This window comes from Megalobrama amblycephala, linkage group LG18, assembly GCF_018812025.1.
Source record: "Megalobrama amblycephala isolate DHTTF-2021 linkage group LG18, ASM1881202v1, whole genome shotgun sequence".
NCBI lineage: Eukaryota > Metazoa > Chordata > Actinopteri > Cypriniformes > Xenocyprididae > Megalobrama > Megalobrama amblycephala.
The window spans coordinates 9095020-9111160 of NC_063061.1; the positions used below are offsets into that span (position 1 = coordinate 9095020).

Consider the following 16141-nt stretch of genomic DNA (forward strand, 5'->3'; position numbering starts at 1 on the left):
ACAAACACATAAATGAAATAAATGGTGCTTTTCAAATTTTTCAACAGGAGATTTTCAGGTACAGAAATTGTAATCTAATGTGTAACTATATAACTATAGAATAGATTAAACTTTATTAAAGTTAATCAGTCATGAGCAGTTACAGATGCATAAATAATGTTTTTAATGTTGAAAATATAAAACGTTTTGTATTGTTATTTGAAATTATAAAAAAAAAAAAAAAAAAAAATTAAGACACTTTAAATGTGAACACAGCAAATCACTGTTAATGAACGAATCATTGAGATTCAACCGATTCATTTAGGAAGTTTTGCTCAGAGACGTAAAACAATTCTGTGGACTTTGGAACTATTTTCGTTGGTGAAATACAGCGAAACAGACGATTTGTTATCTTAAATGTAAGTGACTTGATATTAAGTTCTTGTTCATTAAACTGTACGCTGAATAAAATCAATATCACATTTGTAATCATGCTAATATTTGGAGAAAAAACGACGCTCTGTGTAATACTGTTAACTATATTAAATGATATAAATATCAAATATATACAGGGGCATTTTTGCCCCTTATTGTGAATTCTGGGGGCATTCTAAATGTATTTTAATAGACTAAATCAGTGAAATTGCGCACTCTAAATATGCACGCACACTAGTCTAACCTACTACACTGTCATGTAGTGAATGCATGTGTTCAATGTGTGTTTTTGTTTTTTGTAAAGTGAAGGACATACTTGATAATTTCAGATTGTTTTATTAACAATTACGATATCATAGACGATATATATCGCACACCCTACAGTAACCCAGCCACTGTTCTCCATTGGAGCTGCTCTCGTCTTTTTTATGTTTTATGCAAGACTCACTTACACTGCTCTCCAACCAGATATAAAAGCTGTCAGCTGTCAGCTAATGAAGATTTGATGGATGAACTCGATTGGATTGTCAGGTGATAAGACTTTTCAGTTTTATGGACGTCGCCATCTTTGATGTTACTTTGGTCACCGTCGCTAATGTTACTGATAAGAGAAAACTGGTCTGACTGCTGTTTCACATTCATACAGACAGTATTTGAGACACTGCTACAAGTTGCTGTGTGAGAGACATTTCGAGACTCACACCTGTAAGTAAATGTGGCTGTCAATCCAAAAAACTGACAGTGTGAATGTAGCCTATATGTTCTTGCGAACAGCATTTCCAGGTCAATGTCATTCAGTGCTTGTTGTATAGACAGGGAGTGGTTGCTTGTTGTGTTTGGACCTACCGACATAATGCAGGTACAGGGCTATATATTTGTACTGGAAGAGGGGGTTATTGTTGAGACTGCTCCTCTGGATCTTCTGGAAGAAGGAGCTGACGTCCCATCGGTACAGCACCTCCAGCAGCATGATGCTGGGGATCCGCAGACCCACGTTCAGAACCGCTTCCACACGGGTCTTCATTGCCATGACCAGCAGGGCACCAAACAGGCCTGAACTTCAACTGAGAGAGAAACATAGCTTTGAAGATATAAATCATGATTTATGGCAAGAGCATATGAACACTTAGCTGTATATTTCAATTTGAAATTCTACAAAAAAGCAGGTTTAAGAGTGGAGTATTAATATGCATGAGTATAATTGTATGAGTTAGATTTTTGAAGAAAAAATAAATAAATCTTATGCTCAAGGAGGCTGTATTAATTTAATAAAAAAAAAAGTCAACAGTAATATTATGAAACTGTATTACCATTTAAAAAAAACTTTTCTATTTGAATATATTTTAAAATGTAAATCATTCCTGTGATGGTAAAGCTGAATGTTCAGCATCATCACATGAATCTTCAAAAATTAATCTTATACGTTGATTTGCTGCTCAAGAAACATTTCTTATTATCAATGCTGAAATTAGTTGCTATTATTTCTGTGGAAACCATGACAGACTACAATTTAAATGTGTTAAGGGAGAGAGAGAAATTAAAGGGATAGTTCACCCCAAAATGAAAATTTGATGTTTTTCTGCTTACCCCCAGGGCATCCAAGATGTGGAGGGCAGATGGACCTAATGGTGTTTTAGAAGTAAAAAATTATATAAACACTGTTCGGTTTCTCACACAAACTGATTGTTTCGTGTCTTAGGACATCAATGTGTCGTCACGAGCCTTAGGGTTTATTTTGGATTTGTCTGTGCATGTTTTTTTTTTTTACTCTTATAGTTCCCATTGACATGCATTACACAACTGACGGACCGCAACGGTCGGAGTTAAAAATCATAATTTGTGTTCTACTGAAGAAACAAAGTCACTCTACATCTTGGATGCCCTGGGGGTAAGCAGATAAACATCAAATTTCCATTTTTGGGTGAACTATCCCTTTAATACTTTTATTTAGCAAGTTTTAAATTCATCAAACAACATTGTAAAGACATTTATAATTTTACAAAAGATAAAATGAATGCTGTTCATTTAATTTTCTATTCGTCAAAGAATACTGAAAAAAATGTATCAGTTTCTATCTCTCTCTCTCTCTCTCTCTCTCTTTCTCTATTATATCTATCTCTCTATCTCTCTATCTCTATATATATACAAAAGCTGTTTTCAACATTGATAATACCACGGTTTCATATCTTAACGAAACCATGGTAATACAAGGTACTTTTAGTAAGTAGGAGAACGACACACCTACTTCTCTTATTACCACATGATGGAAAACCACTACACTTACATAACATACTGCTTTAGCAAACAATATAGTAAAATAATTGTGCTGTAACGAGCAAATAGTGTTGAATTTCGCATCTTTAAACTCAAGTGGATTAGTTATTTTTATGCCTGTCGTGTTAAACGTGCTTGAACTCTAGTAACCCCGACACATCAACAGTCACACCGTTTAAAAAAACAGGGCGCTGATGAAATATTGAATAGATGAACCTTATATAAACTTATTATTATACAGATAAGACGACAGAGTACAGGTTTAAACGTAAACCTGAACAATAGTAACTGACTTTCGTTTGCTGTAACGAGTTTGTGCTGACTAAAGGATATAATCTTAATGCTAATGATTCGTTAAACGTTATATATAATCGATTCAGTGGTCTTAAAACATTAGCGAATAACGTTTTGAGGTAAATATTTTAAGTATGTAGCGTTAACTAATTATTATCTGCACAGCTAACAGCATTACAGAACTGTGTCCGTTATTCCCTTACAAACGCTTCGATAGTTGTAATATAAATAGACTTACGTGTTGTTTAATCACTTCACGCTGTTAGATTTCGTATTGGGCTGCTCCTCTCGGTGAATACAAACCATTTTAGCTCAGACGTCTCGACGTTATCCGTTTGTTACGGTCAAATTACTAGCAGAAGAGACGAAGCATCTAAATTCACTTACTCCATCGGGCAGCCATTACGCACCGTTTGATTTTTCCACTGCGCATGTGCAATTTTGACCTAAGCTGAGCCACTAGAGGGCGGTTATCTCACACCAATTCTACTATGGCGAAGGCTTGACTATAAAAAATAGTTTTATTGACAAATACAGTAGAGATGAGACAAGAAATTGCTAAGAAGAGAAAGGAGGAATGGGATCGAGGACCGAAATCGAATCTGAGTCTTCCGCGAGAGCTTCCAGGGAAATACAAGGTATCTCTACGGATCTGTTATGAATATTAATTAATCATTGACGTTCTACGTAATCTTCCTGAAACGTCGTAACGTCATTTATATTCATGAGCAAAAGATTCGTAATTTGCATTCTTAATATTTGCATTCTCAACATCAGCAGACGGTAATATAATGTGCTTAAAGGTGCGTTCACGCGGCCTCGTAATTCCTGTTGTTACGAGATTCCTGCTTGTAAAAAGCGTTCACGTCCTCGTAGAGCTCGTAATTACAGCTTGTAAGTTGGGAGTTTTCTGAAAGCTCCCACATGTACCACGTGGCCGCTGTACCACCTGACCGCTGTAGATTGATTTATTAGGCGTTGAGAGTGGTGCCATGGAAACGCATAATTCCCAGTCCAAGGACCAAAAGGACGTGAACAGCTCTGAATATAACGTCACGTGTTGTCATTTCAAGATTCCGGTAAATACAAGGTGATGTGAATGCAGCTTTAGACTCTGCTTTTATATTTTTCATAGCCTACTTAAAGGGATAGTTCACCCAAAAATGAAATTCTGTCATGACTCATGACTATTTTGAAGAATATTGAAAAAAACAGTTGATGGGCCCCATAGACATCCACAGTATGGAGAGAAAAAAAAAAAAAAAAAAAAAAAATATATATATATATATATATATATATATATATATATATATATATATATATATATATGTATTATGGAAGTGAATGGGGTCCATCAACTGTTTGGTTACTGACATTGTTCAAAATATCTTCTTTTGTGTTCAGCAAAAGGAAGAAATTCATACATGTTTGGAACAACTTGAAGGTGAGTAAATGATTTTTATGACATCACATCGCACTTCAGTTTCTCGTCAAATCTTCGGTCCAATCAAATGCTCTCTAGAATCTAAAGTCCCGCCTCTTCCTACACTCTTACAGACACTGAAGCTGAGGCTGAAATCGTTCATTTATTCACACATTTACTAGTTTCTACATGGTGAATGGCACATAGTACACTATATAGAGAATAGGGAACGATTCAGACAGTGTAAATATGCTTTCCTTTGACACGAATGAAGTCCGTTTTCACGTTAGTGTCACATGAACCGCTGCAGCGCGAGCACAGTCTGCTCCGATCCAGAGACACGAGAGCACAGAGCGGATCATATCCACGAGTCAGCTCAGACCACAAAAGGTATCGGAGCCATTTGAATTCTGCACAGAATGCACAAGCGATATAAAGGACATTATGAGGAGAAAGAGTTAGAGATTAGAAGGAGACTGAGATTTTACAGAGTTTAACGGCTCTGGCCGTGCTGTGATATAAACGAAACGCTAATGGCTATTTTTAAAAAGGGGCGGGGCTGTTCGATACATCGCCCTGTCTTCCTGTTTCAGTTGAAATGACGTCAACACATTGAATAATACTACATGTTCCAACACTCTTCAGTGGGCCTTTAAGGCGAGACACTGCAGGTGAATAGAAAAAAAAAAAAAACTAATAGTTATCACCATACTTCCCCAGTGGATTGATTACAATAAGAATTGCAAACAATTTTTGTATTACAAGTTCTGTAAAACTTTATTTTTAAATATGCAAATGAGGCATTATTTACTTAAAAATGCGCTAATTTGCATACATTTCTAGAACAAAAATCTGAACATTGGATGAAATCAGGTTCAGAATTTCTGTTTAATTATTTATTTATTTTTGACATATTAGATTCAAAGGTTTTTTGGGGGTATCTCTTTTTATCACTCCATAATTCAGAAAATACTGTAAACAGTCAGAAAAAAAAAAAACATTTTCACAGTTTTTCTTTTAAATAAAATGTTGTATATAATCTGGCAAATTATATAGCCCATGAACAAATCCCTCTGTAAAAGCAGAATATAGATAGGAATAAAATGGTAAATTTTGGTGAATGTAAGTGCTTCTGAAGTGGAGATATATGGCTCAGTGTAGGAGAAAAATCTCATTTTGAGAAAACGGCCTTTAAAATATGTATTGTAATTGAACTAGATAAACACAAATAGATAAAGTGTCAAAAAATTAAATGCTTAAAGTTGGATTTTGGATGTTTTCTTACCACTAGTCTGAAAGAAAAACACTTCATTAAAGCCAAAAAGCCCAAAATCTCAAAACTGAAAAAACAGCGTTTTAGCCTGAAGTGTCTCGTCTTAGACAACAAATCTGTTAAATATTGTGTGAATAAATATTAGGGTGCCCATATCCTGGGACCCAGGAATAGACTGTCTGTAGTGGACATTATATTTTAGTGATTTTCTCTCATACATGTCACAGTTTTAAGTTTGGATGTCCGGTAAAGAGCACATTCAGGGCTTTGCAGAGATTTTTAGAGGTTTCACCATGACAACAACAACTTATTAGTCTTTAAATATGACTGAAAATGAAAATTAGCACTCTTATGGAAATATGATAATATTTTGTAATTATCATTTAAATTGGATTAATTTTCAAATTGTTTGTTATAAATCAACATCTCAGGAACATGGGGTTTCTAATCAAAATATGACTTTATGTTACGAAACAGTGCATTGATTTCATACAAGTCCACTGTAGAGGACAACAGGACTTAAATCATGATTATCAGGCATTTTAGGAGATAAAACAAGTGAATAGGGAAAGAAATTATATATCAATATTCCTATTAATTATTAGATATTATTATGAAAATGTTGCCAATTATTACTCCCATTATTACACTTCTTTTTTTTTATTACGTTGCCCCAAGAACACATTAATATGCAAATTAGATACAGTGTATATATGCATTGTATTGAATGGGAAAACTATTTATGGATATTTTACCCAGATATTGCATAAAGTAAAATGGTATATCGATTCATTCCGTTCTATCTTTCATAACATAGTTGAGAATCATCTTTATACAAAGTTTGGTTAAAAACAATCCTGAAGCCTAAAAATTGATTGATAAATTTAAAAAAAAATCCCATTGTTTTTGCCTATACATGTCATTTCATGTCATTTTATTTTTTAAACAACTTAGTCCTGGTGTCCACTACAGAGGACATAGCATAACATATGAATGAAAAATGTTTCATTTGTTTCTTATGCTCTAAACAATGTAATGACGTGAAAAAATACTAAATTCAAAAAACGTTTTTTTTTTCTGGGTCTCAGGAGGATACATTTGATTTAATTCCTGTTCCATATAGGCTATTCAATTCATGCAAATATGAAGCAGGAAGCACCCGCACAGTCCAGTCTCACGAATTAATATTGCCGGTAGGTGGCACTCGTACACTAAACACTGTTTTTTAAACAACACTCAATTGTTTTTTGAATAAAAGGAAAATATTTATATTTTGTAGGCTTATTTGTTATAAATTACATTATTGAATATCTAATATAACTTAATAGCATACTGTTATCATATATATCACCTAATTTTGTCGTCCATTAGCCTGTTTTAAGACTTGTTGATGGAAATTTATTTAGCCTATTTTTTTCTTCCTCATTGTGTTTTTTGTCAAAGATTTTTAATGTCTAATATAAATAAGAATATAGTAAGATTGAGCATAGTATAAGCCTAATATTTTAGCCAAATGAAAAACTAGCCAATAGTAGGTCCCTTATTTTGTGTTTAACTCAAACTTAATTTAAACGTTTTAATCTAAACTCTCTGTATAACGTTAGACGTTCCGTCGCGTTTAGCTGATTTTTTTCAGCGTTGCGTTTTTAAAGACGTCATGTCAAGATCAACGCGTCTTGAGACCCTGGCGTTGTTTTTCTAGCAATTTTTTATTAAACCATGTACAAAATGAATACAAACTTATAGACTACAATCTCACAAATAAAAAGTGCCTCATGTGTCTTTCTTGGTTTTTGTTTCTAATTCATTTAAAGCTCTACATTGTTTCATTTCGGCGTTCTGTGCCATCCTGTTGCGCTCTCGTGGACGCGTCTTGTGTGAACGCCCCCTGTCTTCAGCAGCGAGCGCACAGAGAGATGCGTTTGTCATCGCTGCCATGTTCACTCTAGTGCACTTGTTACGCGGATGTTGAGGAAGTGGTGGTTAGTGGCATTTGGATGAGTATCATCCGCTCTTGATTCAGTACCGTGAGAAAACGAATCAAATGCCGCGCTGCTATGGACGCGATCGGCGTGTCGCACACGGATCCGCTCGATGACTATGAGCTGATTCACCGCATAGGCAGCGGGACATACGGAGATGTGTTTAAGGTAGGACAACCACAAAAGTGTTTTAGAAAAACGATTTCCGTAAACATCTTGTTCAAATAAAGCTCCCACGCTCTTTGTGCCAAAAGATGCAAAAATGCAATAACCAAAATCTTTTTCCAGATCTTTCTTTCTTTCTTTCTTTCTTTCTTTCTTTCTTTCTTTCTTTCTTTCTTTCTTTCTTTCTTTCTTTCTTTCTCATTACAGCAATGGTTAATATGTCAAATTACCACAGATTTCCCAGCTAACAAAAATATGTTATGAGAACGTTTTGCAAACGTTCCCATTGAGTTATGAAAACGTTATGGGAATGTTACTTTTATTAGTAACAATTAAAAAATGTCCAGCAAAAGCATTTAAGAAAAAAACGTCCCATGAGCAATGTACTATAAATCATGTTTTTGTGCTAACGTTTTAAGAACATTATTAAAGATTATTAAAGAACAAACGTTACTGCGAGAACTCTGAGAGAACCTTGCCAGAACGTAAAGTTGTGAGAACTTTGTTGTTCCCTGTTAGGGTTAGTTGTGTCCATGTAAATAGCATGGCATTTTGGCTATTCTATGTTAACAATGCTAAAAGGAATGAGTTAATGCAATCATGTGTTGCTGCAAAATCTGTTTGTTGCTGGTCCAAGATGGTCTGTCAGCAAATTTTCATCTTACATTTTCCAAAACATTTTATCGCAGGGCAATCTGCTATTAGTCTCATGAGACAGATACCACATTTTAGTATCTTAGTTTTTGCAACACTGTTGATTGCTTTCAAACTGGAATAGTATATCTTGATATGTAATATATTATGAATGTGCATTAAAGGGATAGTTCACCCAAAAATGATTTTACTCGCCATCATTGTTCCAAACCTGTATGAGTTTCTTTCTTCTGTTGAAAACAAATTTTGAAGAATGTCGGTAACCAAACAGTTGATGGACCATATTATTATTATTATTATTCCTCTCATACTGTGGAAGTCAATGGGGTCCATCAACTGTTTGGTTCTTCAAAATATCTTCTTTTGTGTTCAGCAGATGAAAGAAGTTCATACAGGTTTGGAACAACTTACCCTGACAGCAACATAGTGTCGGCCCTGATCCGGCCCACATCTGGTCCGCGTGAAGTCCACATGTACCAGTTGCTGTAATTTTTTTTTTTTTTGTAATCTATGCCTTTAATATGTTGAAGGAACTAGTATTAACTGGCAATTTCACAGTGTGAGGTGTGATGTGTGTACTATCTGATCATGTTACTACAATGACTTCAACCTTCACACCCCATTGACTTTGATGTTCAGTAACGCCCATGCGGCTCTGGCATGTTTAACACCATACAAAAACATGCGATTCTGCACACACTGTGGATCGCTTCTTCATAAGAGTGAAACCACGATACTGAACTTGTTTTTCCTTTCTATGAACTGAACTGGTTACGGTGGCATAGCGTGTAACTGACGTAACAGGGTGTGCAAAACATTATCTTTTTTGCATATGAGGAAGCAAATAGTATAAAGATTTGCAAACTCTTGTCTGTATGCAGATTTTGCCATGCTGAAATGTTCAGTGACCTTGTGCCCCAATTGGGTGGATTGTCCATTTATATCACTCTGCCTGAACAAACATGAATCATGGCCTTGATAACGGAGAAAGTCACTTTACAGGATGTGATTTAGTTCAGCAGGAAAGAAAACAGGAAATGAGCACTGCTACTTTTTTTCATCTCTACTTCACCTTTCCAGTGTCTGCTGATCCACTATTGGCTCCTGGTTACCGTGGTTACAGGCAGACAGCTTCATTTTTCTGTCCTGCGTAGACCACACTGGCACATAATGTGCTTTACGAAACGTATGATGATTTTCAGTGGTGGCAGATGTTTTGACTTGCTGTTGTCGCATTTTTTAAGGTGATGTAGTGAATGAGACGATCATATTTTTTTTATTGTTAATATATTATAAGGCCTTAAAAAGGTAGAACTGAAACCCAGTCAGATGTCAAAGAGGTAGCATGTATTTGTGATTGTATCAAAATACTTGTGGCTCTTAATGATCCAGTGACAACCACAAAAACAATGTAGGAACTTGAAAGTGACACAACAGTTTGACTGATGCAAAGGTTTGATGTCAACATGCATTGCTTACTTGTAGAAGCACAATGAAATGAAACTCATCTGCATAAAGCTAACTTTGTTTCTCTGTCCTTATAGGCCCGTAGCATTAAGACTTCAGTCATCGCAGCTATTAAAGTGGTCAAACTGGACCCTGGTAGGTCATAAACAATTTTTTAATAAAATCTCATTTGCATTGTATTGATATAGTGATGCATATTATGGTTTGGCCTTTTCAGTAGATATGGTTAATATTGAGTCGTCTAATGTAAACAAATGTTACAAAATTAGTGAAATTATATACATTCTAGGCAATATTTTTTTTCAAAATTTGTTCAAACATTTTAAAATGGAAAAATTACCTTTTGCTAAACCTGTCTTTAAACTCATTACTTCTTTTACAACTGTTGACATTTGCTTTTTTTCCTCTAATGTAAGTCTGTGGGATTCCTATGGAAGCTTGTTTCCGCCACGGAATAAAAAAAAAATTGCAACTTTTTATCTCACAATTACGACTTTTTCTCACAATTGTGAGTTTATATCTCTGACTTTTCTGCTTGTAGTTGCGATTTTATATCTCGCAATTACGACTTTTTTCTCGTAGTTGCGAGTTTATATTTCACAATTCTGGCTTTTTTTCTTGTAGTTGCGAGTTTATATCTCGCATTTCTGACCTTTTTTTCTCATAGCTGCGAGTTTATATCTCGCAAATGTGACTTTTTTCTCATAGTTGCAAGTTTATATTTCACAATTCTGGCTTTTTTTTCTCGTAGTTGCAAGTTTATATTTCTCAAATCTGGCTTTTTTTCTTGTAGTTGCAAGTTTATATTTTGCAAATCTGGCTTTTTTTCCTTGTAGTTGCGAGTTTATATCTTGCAATTCTGACTTTTTTCTCATAGTTGCGAGTTTATATTTTGCAAATCTGGCTTTTTGTCTTGTAGTTGCGAGTTTATATCTCACATTTCTGACCTTTTTTCTTGTAGCTGTGAGTTTATATCTCGCAAATGTGACTTTTTTCTCGTAGTTGCAAGTTTATATTTCGCAAATCTGGCTTTTTTCCTTGTAGTTGTGAGTTTATATCTCGCAATTCTGACTTTTCTTCTTGTAGTTGTAAGTTTATATTTTACAATTCTGACTTTTTTCTCATAGTTGTGAGTTTATATTTTGCAAATCTGGCTTTTTTCTTGTAGTTGCGAGTTTATATTTCGCAATTCTGGCTTTTTTCTCGTAGTTGAGAGTTTATATCTCGCAATTCTGACTTTTTTTCTCGTAGTTGCGAGTTTATATCCCAAAATTCTGACCTTTTTTCTCGTAGTTGCGAGTTTATATCTTGCATTTCTGACCTTTTTTCTCGTAGTTGCGAGTTTATATCTCACATTTCTGACATTTTTTCTTGTAGCTGTGAGTTTATATCTCGCAAATGTGACTTTTTTCTCGTAGTTGCAAGTTTATATTTCGCAAATCTGGCTTTTTTCCTTGTAGTTGTGAGTTTATATCTTACAATTCTGACTTTTTTCTCATAGTTGTGAGTTTATATTTTGCAAATCTGGCTTTTTTCTTGTAGTTGCGAGTTTATATTTCGCAATTCTGGCTTTTTTCTCGTAGTTGAGAGTTTATATCTCGCAATTCTGACTTTTTTCTCATAGTTGCAAGTTTATATTTCGCAAATCTGGCTTTTTATTCTTGTAGTTGCGAGTTTATATCTCACAATTCTGACTTTTTTTTTGCTCGTAGTTGCGAGTTTATATTTCGCAATTCTGTCTTTTTCTTGTAGTTGCAAGTTTATATCTCACAATTCTGACTTTTTTTCCTCGTAGTTGCGAGTTTATATCCCAAAATTCTGACCTTTTTTCTCGTAGTTGCGAGTTTATATCCCAAAATTCTGACCTTTTTTCTCATAGTTGCGAGTTTATATCTTGCATTTCTGACCTTTTTTCTCGTAGTTGCGAGTTTATATCGCAGAATTCTGACCTTTTTTCTTGTAGTTGCGAGTTTATATCTTGCATTTCTGACCTTTTTTCTTGTAGTTGCGAGTTTATATCTCGAAATTCTGACTTTTCTTCTTGTAGTTGTGAGAATATATCTCGCAATTCTGACTTTTTTTCTCATAGTTGCAAGTTTATATTTTGCAAATCTGGCTTTTTTCCTTGTAGTTGTGAGTTTATATCTCACAATTATGTCTTTTGCTTATAGTTGCAAGTTTATATCTCACAATTCTGACTTTTTTTCTCGTAGTTGCGAGTTTACATCGCAAAATTCTGACCTTTTTTCTCGTAGTTGCGAATTTATATCTTGCATTTCTGTCCTTTATTCTTGTAGTTGCGAGTTTATATCTCGAAATTCTGACTTTTCTTCTTGTAGTTGTGAAAATATATCTTGCAATTCTGACTTTTTTTCTCATAGTTGCACATTTATATTTTGCAAATCTGGCTTTTTTTCATGTAGTTGTGAGTTTATATCTCACAATTATGTCTTTTGCTTGTAGTTGCAAGTTTATATCTCACAATTCTGACTTTTTCTTGTAGTTGCGAGTTTATATCTCACAATTCTGACCTTTTTTCTTGTAGTTGCTAGTTTATATCTTGAAATTCTGACTGCAAGTTTATATCTCACAATTCTGACTTTATAACTCACAATTGCGAGATCTTGCAATTCTGGCAAAAGGCAAATTTGCAAGATGTAAACTCACAAATTCAAGAAAAAAAAGTCAGAATTGTGAGATAAAAAGTCACAATTACCCTTTTTTTTTTCAGTGGCGGAAACAAGCTTCCATAAATTTCTGTATGTTTAAATAGTTTTAAACTATCCACTACAGCAGGGATTCCTGAACATTTTTGTCAGTCAGACGTGTTGCCGTGTAAGTGAACGGTTAAGATTTTTAGTGTCATCCAACACTGATTATCTCAACATTGATTCTTTGTTGTTTTTTTTGTTTTTGAGCTTCCAAACTGAAGATATCCGCCTCAACACATTGACACATATTCAGATTTTTAAACTGAACAGGATTAGCCAGCAGCTGCAACTTTTACTATCTTAAAGGCGCTCAAAGCGATTCTGACCGGAGTAACTTCCTGTTGACGTTCGAAGTGTTGTCAAACAAAACAGAGGCTAGCTAGACCCTCCCTCCTACTCCTCCTGGCCCTCCCCTCCGTGCTTCCTGAAACAGTCATGAACGCACATTTAAAATGTAAGTAGCTTGCGTATTGATGCTGCTTTTCGGTTATTGGCTGGAGCATGTTTATTATGTTAAGTGGTCCAGGCTGCACCAGTTTGTTTTTATTGCAGTTTTCGGAGCTTGTGGGGACTACAGAGACCGCGTTTTTTTACAGTGTGTTCAGGGGACATGCAGCTAGCGCATAGTGAGGAGATGTTTGCGGTATGTGACAAAAAAAAAAAATTGGGCCTAAAAATGCGTCAAATCGCTTAGAGCGCCTTTAATATATCTTTAGAGATCCATGTTTTAAGGTTGTAAATTCATTTTGAAATGATCTGCAGCATCTGAATTTCAGCTCAATCTATTAATCCCGGTAAATCCTGCTGTTGTTTTGTTTTGTTTTTGAGGCAGAATGTTGATAGCATGATATCAAAGCAGAATCAAACAAGATTACAGACAAGTCCTCTGTTTCTTTTTCTGTCAGGTGATGATATTTCAAGCATTCAACATGAAATAACCATGATGAAGGATTGCACTCACAAAAATATTGTCGCCTATTTCGGCAGCTACCTCAGGTTAGTCCCGCAGGAAACTAATACTGCAGTTTGCAGGAAACTGAAGTAAAACTAACAAGGAACTTCTTCATATTCCACAGAAATAACAAGTTATGGATCTGCATGGAATTCTGTGGAGGAGGATCATTGCAGGACATTTACCATGGTACAATCCAAAGATTGACATATATCTATTGTAATAAATAATGTGATACATGAATGCATATAATTCCTGTTACTGTACATAGAGGACATTATTAGCAGCACTGCAAATAGTTTGATAATCGATTAATCAATTAATGATTTTTATTTAATTATTTATTTATTTATTTTGCTTAAACGTTAAAACGATAAAAAAGCTGAAGTTGTAACGTTTAATGGTTTCAAAACCAAGATGTGTTATATGTTGTTTCCATATTTATAGGGTCATGCAGTTTACAGTGGTTTCTGTTGTTATTTATATTGCCTGAAAGAGGATTAATGCTCATATGCTATTTTGTCAGTCTGAATAAGGTCATTGTGTTTCCCCAGTCACTGGTCCTTTGAAAGAGAGACAGATAGCTTATGTGAGCAGAGAGACACTTCAGGTGAGCATGCATTCAAGTTTTTTATCACTTAAAGGTCCCGTTCTTCGTGATCCCATGTTTCAAACTTTAGTTAGTGTGTAATGTTGTTGTTAGAGTATAAATAAAATCTGTAAAATTTTAAAGCTCAAAGTTCAATGCCAAGCGAGATATTTTATTTAACAGAAGTCACCTACATCGAACGGCCAGTTTGGACTACATCCCTCTACTTCCTTCTTTAATGACGTCACTAAAACAGTTTTTTGACTAACCTCCGCCCACAGGAATACACCAGAGTTGCGTTTGTAGAGTGTGTTTGTCGCCATGTCGTCGAAACGCTGTTATTTTCATCCCGCAGTCCAATCACCGGGTCTGATTCCGGCTCAAATTGATAGGGTAAAATTAAAGACATGTTTACAATAACACTGAGCGCGTGCATCTCCACGTTATGGTAAGAGGCGTGACCTTTCCGGGCAAGGTTCGCTAAGCTTCTGTCGAATCACAACACAGGAACCGCTGGCACAATCAGAACTCGTTACGTATTTCTGAAGGAGGGACTTCATAGAACAAGGAAGTCATCAGCCCGTTTTTATGACAGTGGAAACAGCGGTATACAGATAAGTAAATTATGTGAAAAATACTGTGTTTTGTGAACATGAACACATGTTATATTGCACACTATAAACACAATCAAAGCTTCAAAAAAAACATGAAAAACGGGACCTTTAAGGTTCATGGCACAATAAGAAGGGATTTTAATCTTATATACAGTATACACTCAATTTTTAACCCAGCATTTAGATTTGTCCATATTTGACACAAATTTGGGTTGAAACATCCCAGCATTTTTTAGAGTGTATGTTTTTTATTAACCTAAAAGGTTTTTGTCTCGGCATTAGATTGTTTGTTGTTGTCTTTCCTTAAAGGGATAGTTTTATCCCATGATTTACTCACCCTCAAGCCATCCTTCTTTCAGTTTTATTAAAAATATCCTGGCTCTTCTAAGCTTTATAATGGTAGTGAATGGGGGACGCGATTTTGAAGCCCAAAAAAATGCATCCATCCATCATAAAAATAATCCATGTGGCTTTCTGAAGTGAATCGATGTTTTTTTTGTAAGAAAAATATCCATATTTAAAACTTCATAATCTAAAATAACTAGCCCCCAGGAAAAACATCCATATGTTTATTACAAATCAGGGTTAAAGTTTAGTAAAAATGTTAAGAAATGAAACTAGTGTGTAAAGCTCATTTATTCCATATATTTCACAATTGTTTTCTATTTGTTTACAGGGACTACATCATCTCCATCATGCGGGAAAAATGCATAGAGACATAAAAGTAATTTTACAAATCAACAAGCCATTATTGCCTGTAACCATGTTGCCATGCAATGTGTTTGATATACATTAGTAGAGTTCATTACCTGTACAGTATATGAGTGAGCCTCTCTATAGCACAATAGTGCATGTGAGATCATGGCTTGGGTCTGATAGCGTTGATGTGCTCATTGTGTCATTCTTGATTGCCCACAGGGTGCCAACATTCTCTTGACAGAGCGAGGAGATGTCAAACTAGGTCAGTCAGGGTTTACCCCTGTCTCAGACACACACATGCATATATTAACTAATGCTATATAAATCTCTTAAATGTGGCCTTTTGTCTCCCCTCTGTCTGTCAGCGGATTTTGGAGTGGCAGCTGAGATCAACGCATCTGTTGCTAAGAGAAAGTCCTTCATCGGGACGCCGTACTGGTGAGTCACCAAGATATGCTACTTTTGTAAAAACTTCTTTTACACTACCGGTCAAAAGATGACACTGCATTTATTTCAATACGAATACAGTAAAAACAGTAATATTGTGAAATTGTACTTTTTAGTAATATAAAAGTGCAGTAAGTGATTTCTGAGAATTGTTGTTGAACACTGCTGATATTTGAAATCAAC

General features: G+C 35.1%; 2 protein-coding genes across 2 annotated transcripts in view; one reads left to right on the forward strand and one right to left on the reverse strand.

Annotated features, from left to right (window-relative positions):
• Positions 1 to 3442, reverse strand: part of rnf145b (ring finger protein 145b) — a 33824-nt gene extending 30382 nt beyond the window's left edge. The window contains exons 1-2 of the mRNA XM_048166519.1: positions 3221 to 3442; positions 1261 to 1478 (exon numbers count right to left, since the gene is read on the reverse strand). Coding sequence (XP_048022476.1) covers positions 1261 to 1444 — 184 coding nt within the window. The 5' untranslated portion in view covers positions 1445 to 1478; positions 3221 to 3442. The remainder of the gene's footprint in view (positions 1 to 1260; positions 1479 to 3220) is intronic.
• A 4120-nt stretch (positions 3443 to 7562) lies between these two features.
• map4k6 (mitogen-activated protein kinase kinase kinase kinase 6) overlaps positions 7563 to 16141 on the forward strand; it is a 42058-nt gene continuing 33479 nt past the window's right edge. The window contains exons 1-8 of the mRNA XM_048166518.1: positions 7563 to 7828; positions 10024 to 10081; positions 13563 to 13653; positions 13734 to 13798; positions 14164 to 14219; positions 15489 to 15536; positions 15731 to 15773; positions 15877 to 15949. Coding sequence (XP_048022475.1) covers positions 7736 to 7828; positions 10024 to 10081; positions 13563 to 13653; positions 13734 to 13798; positions 14164 to 14219; positions 15489 to 15536; positions 15731 to 15773; positions 15877 to 15949 — 527 coding nt within the window. The 5' untranslated portion in view covers positions 7563 to 7735. The remainder of the gene's footprint in view (positions 7829 to 10023; positions 10082 to 13562; positions 13654 to 13733; positions 13799 to 14163; positions 14220 to 15488; positions 15537 to 15730; positions 15774 to 15876; positions 15950 to 16141) is intronic.